Source organism: Ambystoma mexicanum, chromosome 1p (assembly GCF_040938575.1).
Source record: "Ambystoma mexicanum isolate Mex_15411 chromosome 1p, UKY_AmexF1_1, whole genome shotgun sequence".
NCBI lineage: Eukaryota > Metazoa > Chordata > Amphibia > Caudata > Ambystomatidae > Ambystoma > Ambystoma mexicanum.
This window is the reverse complement of record NC_090921.1, coordinates 1,207,628,398-1,207,645,238: the sequence shown is the minus strand read 5'-3', so window position 1 is coordinate 1,207,645,238 and position 16,841 is coordinate 1,207,628,398. Positions and strand designations below refer to the sequence as shown.

At 45.2% G+C, this 16,841-nt stretch overlaps 1 protein-coding gene across 1 annotated transcript in view; it reads left to right on the top strand.

The window, feature by feature from the left end:
* The window catches only part of LOC138451817 (putative methyltransferase DDB_G0268948), a 1,096,236-nt gene that overhangs the window by 615,639 nt on the left and 463,756 nt on the right, over window positions 1–16,841 (top strand). The window contains exon 2 of the mRNA XM_069604932.1: window positions 4,600–4,710. Within this exon, the coding sequence (XP_069461033.1) occupies window positions 4,600–4,710 (111 nt within the window). The remainder of the gene's footprint in view (window positions 1–4,599; window positions 4,711–16,841) is intronic.

The following is a 16,841-nucleotide window of genomic DNA, read 5'->3' as shown; positions in this document are numbered from 1 at the left end:
CTGCACTTAAAATGGGACCACAACAGTAAATACAGTAAGACCTAGATTTTGGACAGCTGGATAGAGGGAGAAGGGCATAAAATGGGAGAACAACAGTAAGTGCAGTAACGCCTCGATTTGTGACACCTCGATAGAGGGATAATCCCCTAAAATGGATGCACAACAGTAAATCCTAGATTTGGGATACCTGGACAAAAATGGGGGCACAACAGTAAATGCAGAAACACATAGAAATTATGGCTAACCAGAACAATTTGCCGAAATGAGTGATTTAGCCGAATAACACAATCTGGCAAGATGTGAGATATGGGCAACCAACACAATCTTGCTAAATGCATGATATGGCTGACTAACACAATATGGCGAGATGCAAGACATGGGTGACGAACGCAATATGGCGAGATATGGCTGACTAACACATTATGTCGAAATGCAAGATATGGCTGACTAACACAATATGGCAAGATGCAAGATATGGCTAACACAATATAGTTCAATGCGAGATATGAATGACTAACACAATATGGCGAGATGCAAGATATGGCTGACTAACACAATATGGCGAGATGCGAGAGATGGCTGACTAACACAATCTGGTTTAAATGTGAGATATGGCTGACTAACACAATCTGGCTAAATGCAAGATATGTCTGACTAACACAATCTGGCTTAATGTGAAATATGTCTGACTAACACAGTCTGGCGAGATGTGGGAAAATACTATACAAACTATGGGCTGTATGCATCAGACTACAAGATCATAGAGAATAAGTTTGGTTGGTCAGTTTAGTGGGGAGCAGTAATGGCTGCACTCTCTGCCCAAACCATACTTACCTTGTCAGTCAATGCTGGCTGATGGCTGCAGGCTCCACTGGCGAACATTGGCAATCACAATCTGGAGCTGCTTCTGCAGGAGCTGCCCTTTGCCTTGGGGCCCTTAGCTGCAGGGGGCTGCACAGGCATAGGGGCTGCCCTAGCAGGATGTGTAAAGAGGGTGTATTCATCCCATTGGGGGTGGTAGGCAGTTTGGGAGTCGGTAATTTGGATTTATGAGAAAGTTTGCATGCTGGGCAGGGGGTCTGCTACAAAGCGCTATGGAGCACTAACAATGTTTAAAAGGCTAATATTCTGAAAATAAGGGTTGCTATGGAAGACGCACACTTACCTAGGGCTTCCCTGGCAAAAGGGGCTGTGACGCAGGTTACAAGCTCCTGGACCCATGCTGCAACTAGATGCATGCGTTGGTGTCCAATCAGGGGGGGTAGTGGGTTGTCCAGGGGCGGGAATTCACATTTATGAGTAAGTTTGCAGGCTGGGCACTGGGCCTGCAACAAAAGTTCTACTGTGCGCTAACTATATTTAAAAGGCAAATTGAATGCAGAAAATATGGGTCGCTATGGAAGAGGAACACTCACCTTGGGGTTCCCTGGCAAATGGGGCTGTGGGGCAGACTATGAGCTCCTGAACCCATACTGCAACAAGATGCACATGTTGGTGTCCAATCAGGGCAGTCTAGGAGGCAGGAATTCAGATTTATGAGGAAGTTTGCAGACTGGTCACTGGGTCTGCTACAAAGTGCTGTAGAATGCTAACAATGTTTCAAAGGCAAATAAAATGATGGAAATATGTGTCGCTATGGAAGAGGCACACTCACCTTGTGCTTCCCTGGCCTATGCAGGGAGTGAGCCTGATCTTCTTAAGTTCCACAAACTCTTCAAGACCTTCCTCTTCTCCTCTTCCTTCTCCCTCCCTCCCTCCCTCTACCCTGCTAACCCATCCCTCTTCTCTTTCCCTCGCTCTCTCCTCATCCTTCACAACCTGCTGACTGGCTGTCTAGTGTACCGCAGAGTCTCACAGTTCCCTGGCACCTCGCCAGTCCTCTTTCGCACTTGCCTCAGGGCCCTATGCCCCACCCACACTCGCTGCACTGAGAAATAACCCTAGAGAGCCACACTTACACCAGTCTCCACCAACCGGGTGCACTTGGACCTCCCCCTCCATGTTATAATCTGTGCACTTGCATGATTTGTACGCTCCGTGCCGAAGATTGTCTGTCTGTCCTCCCTTGTCTCCACCCCTTAATTGCACGAGTATAATCTGCAGAATCGCCGTCAGGCCTCTTTGCAGTATCTCAAACTGTTAAATGTATTCTACACACTTACTCTGCCTGTGCAGACTATTATCCCCTCGGAATTCCAAGGGGTCTGAGATACTGTTGTTTTTCTCCCCCACGTGCCCATCCTCCTTGAGCGCTTAGAAAAATGTGCTTGTGTCTAGGTGCTTTATAAATAACAACACCATACCACACCATCCACAAACTGTATAAGATGCTTCCCCAAGGTGATGGGTTGTACCCCGATGCAGACAGGGCACTCATCGACTACTTCACACCAATGGTGAATGTAGATTATGAACACTTCTGGCTCAAGCAGGTGGCCCCGTATTGATGGATTCTTTACTAGTCTGTCTCAGCTGTCTGAGACCTGTGAGTTCCTTGATAAGGAGGTTGAGCTGCGGGGTCAAGTGATCTAGAGGCGTCACTTGAACAAATTGTGCTTGTATATACTAAAGGAGCCTGGGATCCTGCTCTTGAAGATCTTAGAGATGGGCAGGACTCATGAACTTGCTGAGGTCTGGTCTGTCCACATAAAGGTGGCCATGAAGGATCTGAAGATGCTCTAAACACACAAACCAAGAGCTCATCTGAAGGAAAGAAGGGGGACAGTGCGATGTCCCAGAGCCTGGGGAAGGAGGAGCCCAGGCATCATTGAGACTTCTGCAGAGGGGTGCTGCCGGAGGGTGTCAGGCATTGGCCAGGCAATACTGGAGGTGGCACCGGATGGGGCATTTCACAGTAAGATGCAGGGCCCCATGGCATTTGACAGCAGGTGCACGGTCACAACATCAATGGCGGAAATAGGTACGAGAACGCCCCAGCAATGGTAGCAGCTCTCTCACAACAAGAGTTAGGAGCAGAAGCGGCTGAGGGAGGGGAATCCTGATATAAGGTGAAAGTGGCTGCCCTGCTGGACTACGATATGGAGGACTTCTTCTTCCTCTGAGAAGATATGCGTGACCCTCCATCTGCCAGTTTGGATGATACCGCAGGAGAGCTGAGAAGAATGCAATGGCAAGGGGGTCACAAGGCAAGCAAAGAGGACGAACAAAAAATGATGGCTGGCTGCTCATGAACTGCCTGGTACTTTCCCGTCGATGTCGTTGTTGTTATGTTCATAATTTGTTACGCTTGACGAAGGATGTTGTGACCACACTTCGACACCGTTGGGTGCTGGTGTGGTGATGAAGGGGTCAGAAGTGATCACTGCACGTCATCTACAGGAGCATGCGTAATCACATGTGACTCAAGAAATATGGGTGAGCAGCTTCCTGCTCACCAGTTACTCAAAACCTCCCCTCTCGTCCATACTCCTAGTGTCACTGTGATTGATGTGTGGATGAGTGGCGTCCTGGCCTTACCAGTGCCCGTAACAACCAAGAGGGAGAGGGAGGGAGGAGTGGGGGAAGAGGAGCTGAGCACGTGTTTAAATGGCAAGGAGGACAGAAGGAGAGAAGACAAAGAGCAGAGAGAGGAATTGTAAAGTGAAGAGCACGAAGCAGGACCTCAAAAAGAGGAGGGTTCAAAGAGTGTGGTGGAGAATAGAAAGGGAGAAGCTCCTTGATGTTTGGGGGGTAGCACCACATTTAGGGCCAAAAACCTGCATATGGATTATGCCTCAGAACCTAAGGGTTCCAACACAAACATAAGATTCAGGATGTGGTGCCACGTTACCACAAAGAGAACAGATGAGTAGAATCCCGACAAACTCTACAGACGATCAATGAAAAGAGACCAGGAGGAATTCCCCCCACTTAAAACCTGAAAGACTGTGATTGGCCTTTCCCACTTGAGGGCAGAATTATAGAGGGAAAGAGGCAAGAACCGAGGACCAACGTCCTAAAAGGAAGCCTGTCTAGCTTGGTGTTTTGTTGCCAAACCAGCCAGTGACTTTAGTTAACCGAATTATGTTCCATTGTGCTAAAATAAACACCTTTGGACCTTCCACATTTGGCAAATATGTGGATGAGACCCACAGACTTGCAACATATGAAGCGTATTGTCCAGGAAATGTCATGCTGCTGCAATGGTTTAGTCTACAACCAGGTCTTATTTAGTAGACATGTCCTCCTTATTTTCTTCTCATACAGGAAAGTGACACAATGTTGTTTTTGTTTCCTCTAGATTCTGGTAGGATAACTTGTTATGTTACACTACGTACATTTCAATCAAAACAATGAGCAAGCAAAGCCATGCATTTGGTTTCATCAGTACTTAATACAGTTATAATTTCACGTTGCAAGCTCGGTTTAAATGTTCAATTACGAACGCATCCTAAAATGTACTTGAGGATGGCATGTGTTATATGTCTGATGAAACACGTTATGAGAGAAATGCCGCCTTCCTATTGGGTAACTGAGTGGATGCCTTTTATAACTGTGGCTAACTTGAAACTGCATTCCTTATTATATTCATCTATCAGTCTCAAAGGTTTGTTCTAACAAGATTTTATTGTGTATCTGATTTTATTTCTGCCAATGCAGATGGCTTACCCATACTTTGAAAGAAAAGGCTATTCATCATTCTATCAGAAGTATATGATTCGTGAGCCTTTAACGGTACACAAGCTGATACTCTCCTACCTGGAAGAAAAGGTAAGAAAGACAGAGTTGGGATGGACATTTTTTGTGAATTGTTAAAAAGATTTGATAAGAGAACTTTCTGCAATCTGTAGCAACATATTGCTATCATATGCCAGGATTCCAACCTCACTCATTGCATCCCTTAAACTGCCACCATTCTCCACCTGATCACACATATGTGTATACCACCAAAGTATCTACTTACAACACTTTGGGCCTCATTCCGACTTTGGAGGTAACCACGCCGGTATTTGCGTCTTGGCTGCCTCCAAAACCGTTCCGACTCCACCCTGGTGAATGGAGTAATTACCGGTCCATTCCAAGATTGGAGGGACCGGTAATTCCCCATTCACCAGGGCCCTTCCCCATTCCCATTTGAGCCCCCATAGGGCTCAACGGGAATGTGGAAGGTGCTAATAACGGTACCAATTGCTAACACTCGGTTCACAGTCTTTGGCGAAGCGTGTACATCCGGGGATTGAATCAGTTTATATGGATATATAGGGCCCACATTGATTAATTTTGTCACCTGACAAAGTCAATTAATTGAAGGAACGCTGAAATGTTGACACTGCCCTATTTCAGTTTCAATGTGTTTCAGGTGATATATTCTGTATTAGACTGGAAGATTTTTTTTATGTCAAAGGCAATACTATTCGTTATTTTTTATTGTTGATGTAACTGTGTTACTGTAATACGTGTTTTGTGTTTGAATAATGTGGAACTTAGGTGAATATTCACTTGTGCACTAATGTCTATGTACTGGTGTTGATTGGGAATTTAATAATTTTTTGTCAAGAAACTGAAATACTTGATGCATCATGAGATTTAATAAATTACAAAAGCAGGAATGAATGTGATGGTTTTGATATAGGATCGCATATAATAAATACATTTAGAGAGTATACATATAACTTAATACGTGAATAATGTATAGCAGCCAACAAGAACATGTTTAATGTGTTTCTTGATTAGACTAGACAGGAGAGATAGGCAAGAGAAGCATTTGCATAGTCGCGAGGGGAAAGACAAAACAAGGACAGAAATGAAGCAGTTATAAACAGAGAGGAGAGGAGTTAGTTGATAAGCCGGCGGCTGACCAGAATGGCAGCACAGTTGTCAAGATGGGAAAATATACGTGAAGAAATAAGATATTTGTCAGCACTAAATGAAAGAAAAATAATGTGCCTCAAATATATTATAGAGATGGAAATATCTGGTGCAGGCAGTGTTAGAAATGTGTGGCGCAAAAGAAAGATTTGAAAGAAGCACCAAGATTAAGTGTAGAAGAAGATAGAGGAAGTTGTGGAGGACACTAAGAAAGAAACGTAGGAAGAATAGAGGGAGGTATAGTGGGGGCAGGAACAGATAAGTCTTCGGTTTTAGGGGGTCAAGATGAAGAGAGTGTGTGGTCATCCAGGATTGGAAGATAAACAGGCTGGATGTAAGAGTAGAATGGATGGAATCTAAAAAAAGAAGAAAAGGTTGCACATTTATTTTGGGATAAAAGTCTGCTCACCTTGCATACTTCAATAAATAAATGCATTATTTTATTTTTCAAAGAGTGCATTATAAAAACATTTTCTTAGCCATTCTCTACATTATCTACACATTACAATGTTATAATTACATTAATCTATTTACAATATGTACAAATACATTCAATAACATATGTCAACAGTACATTTATTAAATATATGTTTACACTATTCATCATGAATATAACAATTCATCAGGGCTACAGCTTATTGATGAAGAAAAGGGCATATCATAATTTGCCTGCGTATAGCAATTCCCTGCAAGGGAAAATAAATTCCATCATTGCCTATCAACATTAATTCTTGAAAGCAAAGGTGTGCTGACCACAATTCCATACTTTGCTGTGTTAAACTTCCTGAAAAATCTGGGAATCATCAGCATAGAATGGCATGAGAGATTAAGGAAAGAAATGATAAAAGCTAAAGGAGTAGTATAAAGGGGACCTGTAGAGGGCCCAATAGAGGACCATGAGTGACTCTGATTTGGAAAGCGAGGGGAGAACATTGCTGGCCAGTGTAGGAAACAGTGTAACTGCAGTAAAAATGTTAAGAGTAAAACTCCTTAAAAACAGAACCCAGAAACCTAAAGAAGACAGAGAATAAAGAAGGCTATAGTAATCAACATTGTCAAAAGCAGTAGAGAGCTTGCAAAGAACAAAGGTTGAAGGAGAGTATTCTGAAATACTGGGATTAGTAACATGACTAAGAGCAGTTTCAGTAGAAAGAGATGGCTGGAAGCCAGATTGATGAAGTGGTAAAAGAGAATTGCGATTAAGTTAGGTTGAAATTTGAGAGTATACAACCTGCTGAAGTACTTTGCAAAGACATGTAAGAAGGGAAATAAAAGGACATTAGAAGGAAGAGAAATTTGAGTGAAGGTTTTTAAGAATAGGGATGGCAAAAGCAGGTTGAAACACAGATTTATTTTAGCAGTCAGTAGAGGTCTATTAAACAGAGAGGTTAGAACACTGATATGTGGAGATAAAAGCAAAATGATTAGAGAAAATGGGAAAATATCAGAAAGAGGTGCAATAAGATGAGCATGGGAAAGAAAATAGGCAGTGTCAGAGAGTGAGAGATGAAAAAAAGGAGGCCAGTGGAGAAGTGTCAGCAGCAGAGGATAACAGAGAATCCTCAGAATGAGAAGGAGCAGAAGGAAAGGGGGAGCACATAAGACATAAGAGTGACCTGTGAGGTAAAGTGGTACTGTGCTATTTTTTTTTAGATGCCTCACAAATCCTGCACTCAGCCCCTACTACCCAGGGAGGCAAGGAAGGTATCAACAACAAGTCTACTTGCAGAGTGCACATTCATCCCCAGTGGAGCATCAGAGCGCTATAGACTATTAGTACCCGGCGAGAGACAATCTGTATGCAACAAGCATTCTGATTGGCTCTCGCCACATCCCTACCCGACCGGGAATCCCTCCGTCGGGATCCGCGGCCTTTGTCCCCAGCGGGGGGCGTGGCACCCCGCAGCCAATGAGGAGGCTCGAAGCGGGGCCATTCCCGCTCCGAGCCTCCCCGCGGCTGAGAGGCTGCCTTCGCCCCCCACCGGGGACTCGGGTAAGTCTTTTTTTTTATTTTAAATTCCCTTCCCTCCCTTCCTCCCTCCCTCCCACCAGCCCCCCCCCCCAACTTACCTTGTTGGTCCTGCGTCCACGGCGGGGGACGAGGGAAGCCTCCAGCCGTGCGGAGACTCGAAGCGGGGCCATCCCCGCTCTGCACCTCCACACGGCTGGGGGCTTCCCTCGTCCCCAGCCGGGGACGCAGGTACGTTTTTTTTTTTTCCTCTTCCCCCGTCCCACTCCCGCCCTCCCAACCCCACTTACCTTCTTTTTGATCCTTTTTCGGGAGCAGACGCGCTGGGAACACTTGTGTTCCGCTCCCGATGGCTGCCATTTTTCTAAAAAAAAAAAGCTTTTAATGCCCCGGTCATGCAATTTTTGCGGGCCGGGGTACTAATAGCAATAGAACCCTCGCATCGGGGCCATTACCGACTCTGGTAATGCCCCCGACGCTCGGGTTCTATTGCTTAAATGATATATTTAATTTGTTTGATGAACCAGGGTGAGAAGCTTGGTCCGAAAAGACTTACAATAACACACTCACAGAGGACAGAAGAATTCCCCTGATTCCAGTACAATAGCAATAAAGGTGAAAACAACTAGTGAGCCAGTTAATAAGGGTGTATAAAATTAGGACAAATACCAGGGACAAAACAAACAGAAAATAAATGTGCGTGAGAAAACAGATGATGTACAAAGGTAACACTGATCTAATGGGGCAGGTGCTTCAAAGTAAAGAGGAGTACTAATTAAATATACACAATTACATAATTAAGCGTCACTGGAGGCAGTGGTGGGATCAGGACAGCAGGATGAGGGAGAGGGCAGGTGGAGCTCCCCCTTTTGTAAGTAAATGCAGTTTAAGTTATAGCTTTAAAGAGATCCACATTTGTACTGGATTTGATTGATACGGGCTGCAGGTTCCAGTGGAGGGGGCAATTAGGGCATAAGAGAAGAAGCAAGAGGAGGTAGAGAGAGTATGGGATGGTGATCTTAAATGCAGTGGAAGATTAAATGGAACGAGATGGTGAGTAAACTGTGATACAATCAGACAATTACTACAGATTAAGACAATTGAAAGCATTTGTAGGATAAGGAACTTGAAAAGGGAGTGGTTGTGCATGGAGAGCAAGCTAGCATGTTGGCGGTAGGTAGATGTGGTGGAGACATTGTAGATATTGTAGGTAGCAAAGCTGAGGAATTTGTCAAGAGAGAGTAAGGAAAAGGGAGGGAGGCCAGGAAGTGGGCTTGAGTCATAGTCAAGTTTGCTAAGATTAGAGTTTTTGCAGAATGGTTAGTAAGAAAAAAAATCTTTTTGAAATGTTTAGAAGCTTAATGTGAGCAGCAGAAGCAGTGGTAGCAGTGGTAGTGAATTGTTGCAGTTGTAGGATGCTATCAAACAGGGAACCCAAGATTGCAAGCCTTGCATGAGGGAGCAAGAAGGGTAGGTAGAAAGGAGATAGAAGAGGGAAGGGTAGGGATGGCTTTGGAATTGGGGAGAAAGATGACTTCCATTTTTTATGTGTTCAGCATGAGACAGTGGAGATCCATCAAGTGACAAATTGCAGTGAGACAGTTCATAATCTGTTCTGAGATGACTGGGGTGGAGGTGAGAAAGGATAACAATATTTTGAGTGCCACCAGCAAAAAAGATGTTGGTGAAAGTCAAAGGATGAGATAGGTCTTCCAAGGGCAGAAGTATAGAGGGTGAAGAGCAGAGGTCCAAGAAGGCCAACAGGGAGAGGGGTGGGTTCAGTTGTTTGTGATTTCCAAGAGATATTAAAGGATCGACCTTCCAGGTAGGAGGTGATGCAGGCAAGAGCAGATTTGTGAAAGCCAAGGTCCTGGAGAGTGAGAAGGAGAGCAACATGGTTGACAGGGACAAAAGCGGCCGAAAGGTACAAAAGAATGTTTACAGAAGTGGGTTTGAAGTCATGAGCATTAGAGAGAAAGTTGGAGACATGCAGGAGTGCAGTTTTGGTGGAGTGTCTACTACATAAGCCAGATTTAAGTGGATCTCCAAGACCATTATCTTCCTGGTAGTTAGTGATCCAGTCGAAGAATACCTGGGGAAAGCAGAAAAATTGGGCAATCATTTTCTGGGTTGTTTTGGGTCAGCAGAGGGTTGCAGATTTAAAAGAGGACCTGAGTCTTAAGGAGAGAGAGGGGTTAAAGAACACAGAGAGATATGGGCAAGCAATTGAGACTAAATCTTGGATCAATTCGAGAGCAAAAGGGTTGATAGCACCGCAAGATGACTTGGCACTGTGAAGGATGGGTGCCAATTCAATAGACGTCAGGGAGAAGTAGTGAAGCGTGTAAGGGGTAGAAGTGTTGGACAGGAGAAGGTTTGGGGAGAGAGAGTTAGGAGGGCTTTGAGAGTGTCACACATTTTAGAGATTTTAAGGGAAAGGTAGTGGGAAAAGTAATTTGTATAAAGGGGGAGGCGATGGATGTTGACTTGGAAGGTGTGAGCAAAGACTGGAGGCTAGAGGAAAGTTTGTGGTCGCTAGCTTTATTTCGACAGAAATGTCATAAAAGACACACATCAATAGAAGACAAACATAAAAATGTGCATCATAATGCAAGAGTTCAGATTTTGAAAATCACGCAGTTATCAAGGGATCTCCGGTGACATCTTTAAACATAAACACCATGCCCATTAACAAATGTGCAGTTGGCAAATACTGCAGGGCTGTCAGTTGAATTTAAACAAATCTTCATAGCCTTCTCTATAGTTCTGCAATCACGATTACAGAAAAGAGGTCTGAGAAAATGCCTCCTCAGTGGCAATGTAACTGGACAAAGCAATGCAAAATGTTTTAAATCCTCAAAGACGATGTTACACAGAGAGCACATCGACAAAACAGTATTCTGACAACTATATTTCAGTGAAGCTGTTGGTAATACACCTAGGTGAAATGTTATGTACAGTGCTCTTTCATATTTTGGGGTATCATAGTCCAAATAATCCTCTTAGCCTACCTTAGTTTTTATACCAATGTATCGTGCCAGAGGCACTGACTGAGCCAAGTGTTTTCTATAAAACATCTTGCAGTACTTTAGCAAGAGCGGCATCTTTGACAATAAATACCCTTTGATTGTGAAGTAATTGCATTCGGGTTGCTCCAGTATGGACCAAGATCCAGTTTCCTCAAACAATTCCTGACATGCACAAACCACTTCAGTGATGTGCCCCCTTGTTGTGCCAACACATCCACTAAAGCATCTCTATATTTAACAAGGTTTCCATTCGATCATAACCACACCAAGTATAAGACTGGGTGGATCCGGCAAATGGATGCTATCCCCTGCATGTCGGTCTCTAATAACAGTGGCACTGTCAGCGTGCTTCAGGCAACCCCAAGATGTTTTTCAGCAATGTATTTCCTACTGCTGACATTGAGTCAGTGTTCAGCAGTCTGCATTGCTCCACCATGTACATGGCAGCCTGTCTAGCCTGGGCTTTGTAGGTATCCAACGAGATCCACACTGCCCCATTACCTTGTTCAGCAGTATATCGTGCCAGGGCTCCGCTATACCATCCAAGGGTGATCATAGCCTTTTCAATCTGCTTTGTCCAACCACAGAATGCCATCACTCTAACCCCCAGATAGTCGTAATGTGATACCAGCTCAATTACGCCCTCATCCAGCACCAACCTAAACGTATCGCGGCTTTTCCGGGTACCTGTTTGAAAGATCATGGATTTAGTTTTAATAACTTTAAGAGATAATCAATTTTACAAAAGGCGTAAAAAAGGCGTATGCCTGCCAGCATAGGCGCATCAGTCTGGGCAGCAAGTAACTCTTTAATAACACCATTTATGAAGGTGCAAAACATTTTGGGGGCCAGAACGCACACTTGGTGGACCCACTTTTCAACATTAAAACTAACAGAGGTCCTGCCATCAACTCCCCTCCGGACCACAGCTGTGTTATGCATGTACAATCTCTGTATTGCATACACAAAGGCAAGAGGGACCCTCAGTACGGTGTTGAATGCAGTTCTCATATCCACAAAAACAGCATATACTTTGACCTTTCTGAGGACTGCATATTTATCAATAATCAACCGCCACTGGAGTCATTGATCTATTGTGCTCAACCCTTCACAAAAGCCTGCTTGCCGATGAACAATGATCACATTGATTGAAGCCCAGGCCTCCAAGTGAAACAATAAGGCCCTAACAAAAGTCTTACCCCCTGCATCTAACAGCGAGATTGGCTGGTAATTTGAGGGCTGGTCCCTTGAGCCTTTCTTGTGAATCGGCACTAGTTCTGCACAGGTCCAAGATGTGGGTACCATGTTTTGGCTCAGACATACATTAAAGAGTTTTGTTAGATACAGGACCAACACCACAGGCTCGAACAAATAAAAATCCACTGGTCCCCTGTCAGGGCCCGGGGCCTTTGCAGTGCTCTTTTGACCTGTTCACCTGATACCACCAGTGAGGTGTAATCATCCCTGCTAGCAGGTCTTGTGACCATACACTCTGAAGGAATGACAGTGTCACCAATACCATAGAGGCTGCTGTAGTAGTCCACCCAGGCTTGCTCTGCTATACATCCCTGCAAACTACTGGCTCCAGCTCTATGCCCTGTCCACATAAGGCCCTGAGAAGCCCTTAGAGTCTCCCCTACCAATTGCATTGAGCATGGTACTCCACTTGTTCTCATACCATGCACTCCCTTTGGACCTCAAGCACCTGGGGTATATACCTCTGGCCAACTTTAATCCTTGACCTTTGGGCAATGCTATGGATCTATCCTCAACAATTAATCTTCCCTTTGCCTGCCTGCACTCCTTATCATGCCATGGCGTTGTAGACTCAGTTACTGTATGAATTACTTTCGCGGGTTTTGAAAACTGAGACCCTACCTTAGCCATTATGCTATCATGCAGGGATACAAATGCAGGTGCATCAGCAGGATCTAACAAAGTGACCTCGTCCAGGGCAGGAAGAATATCCCTATATGCCATAGGCAGAATTTAATCAGCATTGAACTTGCCCCACCCGATATTACGCCTGCCGTGTCCATGTACCTCCACCAGAACTGCTCCATCCTCAGGGCTATCCGATACACCTGCCACAGACCCCCACATCTGCTCACTAGTTTCCATAACCAAAGGGTGGTGATCACTCTAAATTCTTTTATGGACTTGGAAGTTCCTCACTAAGTCCCATATATCCACATTTACAAGGATATAGTAGATCTTACTCTCCCCATTGGTACTTTCAAATGTTGATGCAGCTTGGACATCCCCGCAAATCGGCCATTGCAAGCCCTTAGGTTTACTGCCATAATCAAAATTGCCACTTCCTCTGCAATCTGATGCTGCCTACTGGAGTAAAATGCGTTAATTGGCCCTATTCCCCAGTGGTTATCCTCCTCATCCATGATATCCTTCAAGCCACATAAGGGTTCGAACTGGAGGTTAAGATCCCCCAATCCTAAAGTTTTAAGCACACCGGATCTGATTGATCTCCAACTCTGGACGTGATCAGCCTACAGGTGGACTAATTCAACGCCCCTTTTTCTGCAAGATCCTATTATAGAAATGTATTAGCAACACCTCTAGCTCATCCCTGAGTTTGAATAGTACTTCTAATAAATAGGGAGAGCCAGTGTCCACCACTCGCACCGATTTAAACAAAGCAGCATCCACCCATGTGACAAGCCCACCAATAGGGTGACCCCTCCCTCTTTTACGTGCTGGGATTGCGAAAGTAGCGTACTCCTGAATGTGGAGTGCCTCTAGTGCCCAAGTTTCCTGAAGGCAAAATACTGCATGGTTGTAAAGACTAGAGGGGTTTATCTGTACTCCTTCCCTCTATATGGCAGAGTAGAAACACAGAGCACCCCATCCAAGGTTCTCTATTGTGGTGGCAATGGATGAACAATCAAGGCTTAAGCTCCCAGGAGGTGATGGAGGCTGTTTCTTAAGTGCAGTGTGGTCCCCAAGACCCCACAGAGGAATGTCCACACACTATGTTATGTGCTAACACAGTTCTTTATATATAAATAAGGTTCAAGAATTATACATCAATTAATAAAACACTTTGTACTCTTGCTATTCTAATATGGCAAATATATACAATATCTATGTGGTACCACACTTAGCTATTGACTCCTTTAAAATGCATCAACTTCTGACAGTTATAATGGCATTCAAATCATACAGAAATGTGTGTCAGCATAGATCAGAGGAAGGAAGACAAGTTGGGTTAAACCATGGCAAAATGCTGCCCCCCTTTACCTAGAGGCAGTTTTTACTGAGGATCCCCCCACCTAAGCAACCTGTAACAAAGGGTATTAACAAGCCCAGTCCATTTATGTTTAAAGAGTCTTGTTTCCTGGTCAAACTGTTCAACTACTTCAATGTACCTGAGTTCGAAGAGTTTCTTCAACGGTTCGTTGACGGATCGCTCGAGAGTGGACTCCCTTTAAAGCAGGAGTCACAAGGCGTCGAGATTCCACAAAGAAATGTGAACACTTGCTTCAAGACGGCAGCTTCGACCTTCCCAGTGCTCTTCGATGATCAATCGTGGAAGTCCTGTGAAGATGAAGCCGGTGGTCCACCTCAGTGCAGAGAGTTTTGTGCCAGAAAAAAGACTGTGTGATGAACGTAGGCCCAGCAGCAGGCATCGAGATAGCTTTGGCGGTCGGGACTCAACCACAGGCTGGACTTCGGATCTTCACTGGTCAGCGTCTTTGTGGACTTCAGGTTTTGGGAAACCAACCAGTGGACTTTTCTCGGTCGTCAATTATCTCGACTTTCTCCCGCAGGACGAAGCGGTCACCGGTGATGGCAAGGGAGTCCTTCATTCAAAGTTTTTACACAAAGGTGGAACGTTGCGGCTCCAGTCGTCGGGCAGTATGGCGTCAAGCTGTCCCTACTTCTGGGCAACACGACTCGACTGGCCTCCAGCAGCTATGGAAATCCTCCAAAACCCAGTCGACGGCAATGGACTTTGACAGCCTCAATGTCCTGGTGCTTTACTTCAAGATTTATCAGTGTGCCCCATCGCCAGTCTATCGACAGGGGCCACAGGGGCCATCTTGCCTTCTATCAGGAATCCACTGATTCTTATGGCAGGGCCTGGGTATCTCAAAATGGAGGATACTCAGAGCACCTGTCAAATTCAGCATTGAGCTGCCACCAGCCCATACCGTGCTCTGTGGGCCACACACAGTTGCCCAAGAACATACACTAGGGGTACAAGGTTTTACCCCCACCCATGGGTGTCATAGGGGTATCCCAAGGGTCTCTGTTCACCACAAACAAAAAGAGGAAGAGCTGCACTGCCAGGAGTCCCAACTGAACTCCTGCGCAGAAAATAACACAGAACACACATAATATAAGGAGTACAGGAAAAGGTCATGGAGGCCCTGTCCCGCCAATGCATTTCCAGCATCACAATGGTCACAAATAAAGTCAAGCCAGCCATTATCCATCATATATTGACTTAGGCCTGCTGCATTCCATGAAAGGACCCGCATCACAGGCTCAGTCTCAACAATGAATATGCCTTGAATGGGCATAGGTGTATTCCGGTCTGCCACCAAGACTGGCTCCTTCCCTGGCAAAGGTGATACAAGAGAAAATGATTTCCTAGGGTGCCCGATTTGTCAAAACCCTTAGGGATGGCAACAGCCCCTACTCATCTGCAGGAGCCTATCTTGCACTAGAGTTCGGGGGATTCGGGCAGGATTCCATTCTCCCCTACTGAAAGACCCATGAGCACCTCTGGGTGCAGTTCCTGACTCTGGGAAGGCCTGATCACAATACCTACTCCAATGGGACCTGAAAGCATGGGACTAGGACTCTGGTGTCTCGCCTGCCTTATCTGGCTACTTGACCTCTCCAGTATTTCTTTTACATCCTGCCATATCGGTAATGACATTTTTATAAAAATTGCCAAGCCATTTGAAGGGAAGCGACTGTTGCCCCATTTCAAAGAAGCCTTGAGCCAGTGGAGTGTCCCTCAGCTGTATTCTAATAGCATCCACCTCCTTCGGCCCCCTGAATCTTTCACATGCTACAATATCACTACGTATTATTCAGTGACAACACCTCTTTGCTCTCAACAAGTGTGTGACCTTATTTGTGAGACCTTCACCATCCTTGTACTTATTATCCTCCTTTCTCGGAACATTCATTAAGAAAACATAATCTAGCCTGTCAATACCTCCCATCATGTGCCTGTGGGGGGCAGGGGGTGAATCCACTGGCCGTTCCAAGGGAGTAATACCCGTTCTTGGGTGATCAGCCATTGGTCCTGGCATCGGGCCTCTGTTCACCTGGCTAACTCATGTTGGGGGAGCCTATTAGAGGCACTTCCAATGATGTGTTCTGGTCTCCCCTGCTCTCCGCTCCCCTCATCTGCTACAACTGGCCCCTCTGACCCACCCTCAGATACAAGGGGAACATGTGGCTGGGGTGCCGAGATACGACCTGCCAATTTGTCAACCATACCAGACAATCTATTCAAATCTTTCTTTAACTCATCATTCTCCTTTCTTAATAACACTATAAATTCCAGGGCAATTTTACATCCCTCACATTCATGAGCCCCCACATTGCTCAGTCAACTACCCGCTGGCACAAGCCTTTCAGCCCCACCAGTGGAAAGGACAGATACTGGTACAGCTTGAGGCCCAACGTTTATAGCAGCAACAAGGGCATCACAAAGGGTCACCAGGGGCTCAAACCTGTTGCCACTAACCACCTGCAGGGGTAACTAATCACAATGAGTGCATCCTGCTCTTGACCCTGTGGCCCTTTCTGCCCCTCCTCCCCAAACCCTCCCATGCCTTGTGCAATTACTATTCCTTTGGCCTGGTTAACCAACACAGCAATACAATAGATCTTCCCTCATTTTGATGTGTGCCATTCTGGACTTCATACCCTGGTAGTATTTTACCCAAATCCGCCATGGCCATTAGGCTTGCCTTGTGGGTACCCATATTATCAATTGCTAATACCTGCATCTTGTCAATGCTGAGCTTTAACGTCAGGACCCTCTTCCCCCT